This window comes from Cynoglossus semilaevis, chromosome 7 (genome assembly GCF_000523025.1).
Source record: "Cynoglossus semilaevis isolate Cse_v1.0 chromosome 7, Cse_v1.0, whole genome shotgun sequence".
NCBI lineage: Eukaryota > Metazoa > Chordata > Actinopteri > Pleuronectiformes > Cynoglossidae > Cynoglossus > Cynoglossus semilaevis.
This window is the reverse complement of record NC_024313.1, coordinates 11,134,027-11,141,571: the sequence shown is the minus strand read 5'-3', so window position 1 is coordinate 11,141,571 and position 7,545 is coordinate 11,134,027. Positions and strand designations below refer to the sequence as shown.

Here is a 7,545-nt window from a genome sequence, read left to right as displayed (position 1 = left end):
TGGACATTTTTCTGGCGTATCCCCAACAGAATATCTTTATTTATTTTGCCCTTGTTCCTCTGACAGGACGATGAGGTGGTGCTTCAAAGCGTGGCCACTTTCCAGAAGGAGCATCACAAGTTCTGCCTGGCCGCAGAGGGACTGGGAAACCGTATCTGTTACCTGGAATCTACTTCCGAAGCTAAGGTGAGGAGGAAAAAAAAACACATCATATCAAACTTTAACAGATAAACACCTTCTAAATATAGACATTTTAGAGTCCTGTCACTCAGACCCGTCTGTTTTACCCCGTCTGTCCACGCGCGTCCATTTGAGCCGCTTGTTCAAAACAACGACGAAACAAAAACTTCAGCTTCAGGTGCAAAATATGGCTGACTCCCACTTGCAGTGATACAGGGTCACATGTGGGGGTGTTGATCCAGTTTGGCCAGGACCCAAACACATAAAACAGACCAGATTTATGGGGTCAGTTGGTGGGATTGGACTTCTTTCTGCACCGGTGCTCTCCAAAGATTGGTTGTGGATCCAGTGGTGGATCAAACGGTGTGATGTGGAACAGAAGTGAAGTCGATGACACCGGTGTAATTGTCTGCTCTCTCACCAACCGTCCGTGACGGTTTGTTTTCTGTAGACAGAGAAAAACCAGGTTTTACCATTTGAATGTGCTGAAATAATAATAAATAAAATTTAAAAAAACACTCCATTTAGGTCGACTTGGAAAATGGTTCTTAAACTAAGGTACACAGGCCTGTGATGGTACTTGGGCTCCCTCTAGTGCTACGAGGGGAAACTAATAGTAATAGTAATAGATTGAAAACACAAATCTTTAAACTAGTAGCAGTAAAACTTCATACGTTGCTGCTTGTCTTCCATATAAATTTGTCCTTGACTAAACCCGTGGTTCTGTAGTTAAATGGTGGCCAGGCTGGTGGTTCTTAATGAGACAAACATCACCTGCACTGGACTTGGATATTTAACCTTTGAACCTGGTTTACGCCCCTCCAAAAGCCCTTCCACTCGCGCCCCCACAGACGCTGAAAAAGAAACATGGCCGACTACGTCTCTGTACTGGAGCTTCAGTCGAGTCGTCTGATTGGAGGAGCAGAACCTTTCATTGTGAATAAATGAATGTGAATCTGCGTCAGTGTGTGTGTGTGTGTTGTGTGCATCGTCGGTCACAGACACTGCGGAGGCGTTTGATTGAGGAGGTCACGGCTGCAGATGCCTGTGGTGCAGACAATGCTGCAGCACATGCATACTGATAACATGCTTGCATTTCACACTCACCGGAGGTGTCGGAAAGATAATCACATGGTCAGTGCTGTAAATCACTCCTGCGCCTGGTTCGGATGTCTTTATGAGCTGTGCGTACAGTGTAAAGCCCGATTTAACTGGGCCTCGGGGCAAAAGGTCGGTAAATGAAATCAGACGGACGGCGGGAGATGTTTTTGCTCGTCCACCTGAGAGGGATGTTCGGTGGAGGGCAACACCTGCCGAGCTCCACAGATGGCCCGTCACAGAGCTCTCACCTTGGTGGCGGTGACAGTGACGGTGACGGTGCTGGTGCTTCTCCGGGCGTGAAATGTGGAGCCGGTGTGGACGATGACAGCTGTGGTTTGGCACCGGGTTAGAACTGTCGTCTGCTGCAGGAGCTCAGGTGCCGGCACCAGACTCAGACGAAGCGCGGTTCCACATCACGTCTTTAGGTACACAGGACTAGGACACAGAGTTAAACACAGAGCCGTCGTGTCCAATCACAGAGGAGACGCACAATATTTACATTATTCTACGTCTGACGTACGACAGGAAGATGGTTTAATCATTTAAACTGAGACTGAGACAGAAACGCAGTTTACACCACGAGGCACAGATTTCTGAAAAGGCCTGACTGATTTTTTTTTTTTTTTTAAGTTTGGCCATTTTGTCTTAATAAAACGTTTATACAACTTTAATGTGATGTGCTATAACTTCAACCTCAGTTCAATGTTTAGTTCTGAACTCTTTCATTGGACAATAAATCAATCGATCAGTCATTTCAGTCGTATTTAACAGTGACCAGCAGGCTCTACTCTACTCTACATACTGTACATGTTTCAGCACTGGTCATGTGACCAGCAACGTGGACCAGTAAAACATCCATAGAAAAGGCCATTTTCTTCTGAAGAGCTGCAGAAACTCGGTGTTTTCCCTTTAACAGCATCATTAAAACAACAGGGTTCCTTTAAATCAACGGCTGTTTGGGAACAGACCCTGTTCAATTGTTACTTTTGAGGATTTTTTTATAAGCTCTATGACCATAAAACCTCTGGATCCAGGACCCCCCCCCCCCCCCCCGCCCCCTCTCCTCCATGGGTTTTGCTAATTTGTGAAAACATCAGGCTTCTGATGGTGAATCAGTGAGAGGTTAATGAACGGCCTCCTCCAATCAGAGCAGGAGCTTCTTGAAAAGAGCAGTTTAAAATCTCTCGATTTAATTGCCGCAAAATCTGCAGAGCAGGAAGAAACTGACTTGAGGGAAAAGTTCAAGGAGACACGTGAGGCTGCAGCTCTTTATGTCCCAGACCTGGGAGGACGTCCCTGAACCTAATCTTGTCCAACACTGAAAGAAAATTGGAAAATCGTGGGTGAATAATTCATAAGAGGAGCGAGGTCTGGAGCGGGCGGTGAATTATCACAGCAGAAGGTCACGTTGATGGCTGCAGGTCATCTCCTCTTCCCTCAGAGCCACAAGTGAATGAGCAAATTCTGTGACGCGGTGATTTCATTCGACTAATCCAATAAATGAGCCGTTTGGACGTCCTGTCTGGACCTGAAGACAACTTAAGGACGTATTAGAATGGTCTGACCTGCAGCACACACCCAGCAGGGCTGAAGGTTCCCACGCGTGTGTGGAGTTCCTGTGTGACGGAGCAGCTCCGTCCTCATTATCAGCCGCAGCTCAGATTTCCCACTTTACTGCGTGAGTTCAAAGGACGGCCGTTGTTACTGCGTCGGCGGTGGCGGCGGCGTGGGGGGGGAGGTGGAGGCGTTCAGGTCGGGGACTGACACTGGAACTTCAATCCATTCCTTTATTGCATCATTACCTGAAACTATTACTGTTCTATCATGTGGAAAAGTTTAAATTCTAATTCTAAAAAATTAAGAAACTGATTTAAACATATGTGAGAATCTGAGGTCTCGCTGGTGTAAAGTTACTCACCAGTGCCACCTAGGACATGTCAAAGTAATTGCATAGCGTATTTCACACCTAGACAAATCCAGTTCAGCTGCAGCTCTTGATCTGTTGTTTTCATGCTAACCTTCCTCGTTCCTTCTCCTCCTCCTCCTCCAGCATGTTCCTCCAGACCTGTGCATCTGTAACTTTGTGTTGGAGCAGTCCCTGTCGGTGCGAGCTCTGCAGGAGATGCTCGCTAACACTGGGCAGAGCAGCGAAGGGGTGAGTACCTTCCTCCTCCTCCTCCTCCTTCTTCATCTCCTTTAAACTTTACTGCACACACACCACAGTGGAGGAGCCGAGATGAGCTCTCTGGCGAAATGTTTGAACTTTGTAGAACAGGTAGGTACCGCGCTGCCTCCCGCTCTGTGGTTTAACCTAAAGCCGTGGGGATATTTATAGTTTTCTCTAAATAAAACTGAAAAGAAACCTCTCATTAGCCGAGCAGCAGACGTTACAGGAAACCTGAGAAATGGTATTTGGAGAGTTTTTTTTTGACGACATAAAACATTGTAGACATCCAGTCTCAAATATGACACTGATAGGTGTTAGCTGCCTGCTGGGTCCGTCTGACAGCTGCCAATTTGTCATGCTGGACGTCACGGCTCCTCCTTGAGGAAAGAGGAAAAGTACGAATCACTCGATAAAACATGAAAGGCTTTTATTTCCAGTTCCACTCACAACTCTGGCATTTAACTCTACGAGAACAAAAAGATGTTTCACTTTAATGAGTTAGTGTGGTAAAAAAATCAATACATATCCAGCTCGGAGCAGAACCAGCAGTGTTTGGAAGTAACAGTGTATGTGGCAGAGCAGGTATCCTGAGAGGAAACAGAGACTTCAGATAAAGGAGGAGGCGGCCGCCGCTCCGACTGTTTATCTGGCTGCATCTTCAGCCTGTTTTTTTCTGAACTGAACTATCTTGATTTACGTTTAAACCTGAGCCTCTTCCCCCGAGACTTGATTTTGAGGAGCAGGTAAGTGATCTTTGATCAGGTGGAGTCCTGTGAACCTGCATCCCTTAAAGAGGAGACCAGGAGAAGGTGGTGCTGAGATGTGTTTCATAACATAGAACCCATGTTGAACCCATGGTTCATTCCCTTCTTCATGGTCTGTAGACATCAAATGAATAACAAAAAGAGACAATTTAAGTTTTTTTTTTGTGCTACAAAGATGTCATTTCTGGTGTCCCACCTAGAGACAACTGTTCTGGGACATCAGAAGACCACTTCTTCGTGGCCCACATCTGTTTTTCTGTGCTACAAAGATATTATTTCTGTTGTCCCATCTAGAGACAACTGAAGACCACTTCTTCGTGGCCCACATCTGGTGTAGCTGACCGTGTGGTGCCTGATGTGGCCCAGTAGTGGTCTGAATGGACTCCACATGGGCCAAATGAAAGCTCATTTGAAAAAAAATCCTGCTTGTTAATCTGAGCCAGTTTTATCACAATGGCTTCAAGTCACATGACAGGCCACCCCAGGGGCTTCTGCCCCTTATTTTGAACCCCGACCTCCAGCTGAGCTGCTGAGACAGACCAGTGGTTGAACCCCTCAAAATGACAGAGGAACAAAACTCTGGACAAAACTACCTCCTGTTCACTGGTCCAAATCTTCAGCAGTCAACACTCAGTTCCTGTTTAAGTCACTCTGTGGTCCACTAGTGGGCGCTGATACAGGATGAACAGAACCAATGCAAAGTAACTGGATCGGTGTCCTGTGCCACCGCTGTGCTCTAATGCACGACATCCGTCCTGCTGGCACAGAGAGTTGTGAGAGTGTCTTTTTTTGTGTACAGCTCTGGTTCTTTCCACTGGAGAGTCCAGCCGTGAGTGTTCTGAACCTGGGCGGCACATTTGTTTTTGTGCTGTGTTGGCTGTGGGCGGCACATTGGTTTTTGTGCTGTGTTGGCTGGCCTTGTTTGGCACTACAACATGATTCTGGCTACAGCACAGACTGCCCCGTGGCCAGGCTGATAAATCACCCTCCTCTTCCTCTTTGCAGTGAAAAGCCGTGTTCACCTCCGTTACTGTTAGCGTCAGATTTGTGTAATTGACCCTAACCCCTGCCCCCCCCACCCAATAACGCCTTCTCTCCATCTGTATTTTTTGTTGCTAGAATGCCGACCATGAAAAATGGGTAGGTCCATCAGTTCATTCATCATCATGTTGTCACTGTGCATGACACACGCACTGACAGAAGAAACAAACAAACAAAGGTTTAACCTGCACTTGTACTAAACCACGCCCTCTTTCTGGATTGTCACAACGGCAGCGTTTGGAGCATTTAGTCAGTTAGTGCTGTGACAAGCACCGTGTCGGGAACATAATTAAAGGAAGTGCAGTATAATTGAATTTCTGCACATCATTGTGAAAACTGATGTTAAAATAAGGTTGGTTTTATCAGATCAGGGGGAGATGAAAGACGAGCACAGCTTCAAACTCATGAACTTCTGACAATCTAGAAATGGTCGTCAGGCTCTGCCCTCACCTCCTGCCCTTTAACAAATGCCTTGCTTGACCTCTCCAAAAAGCACTTTGTTGTTCGAGCACTTTTTAAGTGTCTGCTCCTGGTGTTTGGTTTCAAACACCCACTCAACTTTCTCAGCTTTGGATTCTACAACAACAAAAAGACCTTCAATATATAAACAGTATTAAACTATGGATTGGAGTGAGAGAACAGATGTGGGCGTTTGTTGAACCCAGGTATGAAAATCAGTCCACCCTTAATCGGTCCAACTGAACGGTAGCTAGCTGGATGGCTAGCTGGATGGCTAGCTTGCTTGTGAGCTAGCTGTACTTTGTTGATCCCAGCATGGCACAGTTGAGAATCTTGAATATTAAAACTAAATCGGTTTTTAAATGTATTTTTTTTTTTTTTTTTTTGTAGTATTGTCAACCTCCAACTCCTGGAGTTTCCTGTCTGTAGTGTTTAGTAACTTTAAGGAACTTCCATGTTCATTTTTGGAGCATCACATGAATCTTGGAGACATTTTCTAAGTTAACATGGTCATGTGATCCATGAATATTTTAATCTAAGTGACTGGAAGAGTTCAGTTTGTCAGATATGTTTTATTCCTGAGCTCAGGAACTTCTTTTTTATATAGAACTGATTTTTTGGGGGGAGGGTGTTGTGGACCAGGAGTGGTCCCCGGGCCAGGGGTTTGACACCCCACCAAATTCTGTGATTTTTTTTTTAACATAATCAACAATAAAGAAATTAACAGAAAGGAGCTCTAATTAGAAAAAAATGTAACAAATTTACATGTTTTGTAAACAACAGTACTGATCAGTACCTAACAGTAACAGTACTACTACTAAACATGTAGTAAATATTTTTTTAAAGTAATTATTTACTGGTCAATTTTAACAAAACAAAATGTTGTATTTTTTTAACGCTCCACTCATTCTGTGGTTAGAGTGTGTTTTTACCACTGACTGACAGGAAGTGGACGTCAGGTGACCGACTCAGTCAGGGTTGGATCTGTTCACGTTGGCAGCGAAGACGCTGAAGACGCTGCAAAGAATTAGCAGGAGTCATGAAGAAATGAGCTTCATTCCTTTAAGTGATTTAAAAATTGGAACCAAAACTCATCACGGGTTTGGACTCTGGTCGTTTCGCTGGCACAGACGCGGCGCTGGCTCGACCGCTCTATTAACAGGAAATGAATCAGCCGGTCTTTGAGCTCAGCTAATTTGTCTCAGATTGTTGGGTCCAGACAAGTTAAGGTGATTACAACTCCATTTGGTTCAAACTTTTCCTTTTGCCAAGTTGACGTTACTCTCTGCAGAACTTCAAACATATTCTTTTCCTGAAATGTTTTTTTTTTTACTTTTGGTTAAAGTTTGAAACTCATATTTATGCTCATATTAATGGGTTTTGACCAAATGTATGTTGTTTTGCTAGTTTTGACATCACATGACTTCTCTGAGTCTAACTGAACATCACTTTTAGCCATGTAGCCGTAAATATGAGACTAAAGACGACAGCAGTATTGGCCAACCTGTTGTTAATGTGTCATCTTTAATTTTTTTTAACTCATTTTGCTCTCATCCTGATGATCCTTTTTTTTTTTTTTTCTTCGTCTGAACAGTCCACAAACAAACAGTCTGACAAGCGTTTGTAGCACGCCCTGTAGGTTGGTACATGCATGACGAGTCTGTGCTGTCACTAATACTAATGCACCCTGAGCTTGGAGCCCAAACCAAAGGTCACAGTTCTTGGCAGTGATGCGTCAGCATGACATGACAGCAGGCCTGAAATACAGACTCACTGCCATGCCCCCCCCCCCCCCCTTCGCCCTCACCGCCCACCCGATGCTGCGCGGTCCCG

The 7,545-nt window shown here is 45.0% G+C and overlaps 1 protein-coding gene across 1 annotated transcript in view; it reads left to right on the top strand.

Moving 5' to 3' along the window:
- Positions 1–7,545, top strand: part of ryr3 (ryanodine receptor 3) — an 85,006-nt gene that overhangs the window by 15,313 nt on the left and 62,148 nt on the right. The window contains 3 exon segments of the mRNA XM_017033627.2: positions 67–186; positions 3,332–3,436; positions 5,332–5,352. Coding sequence (XP_016889116.1) covers positions 67–186; positions 3,332–3,436; positions 5,332–5,352 — 246 coding nt within the window.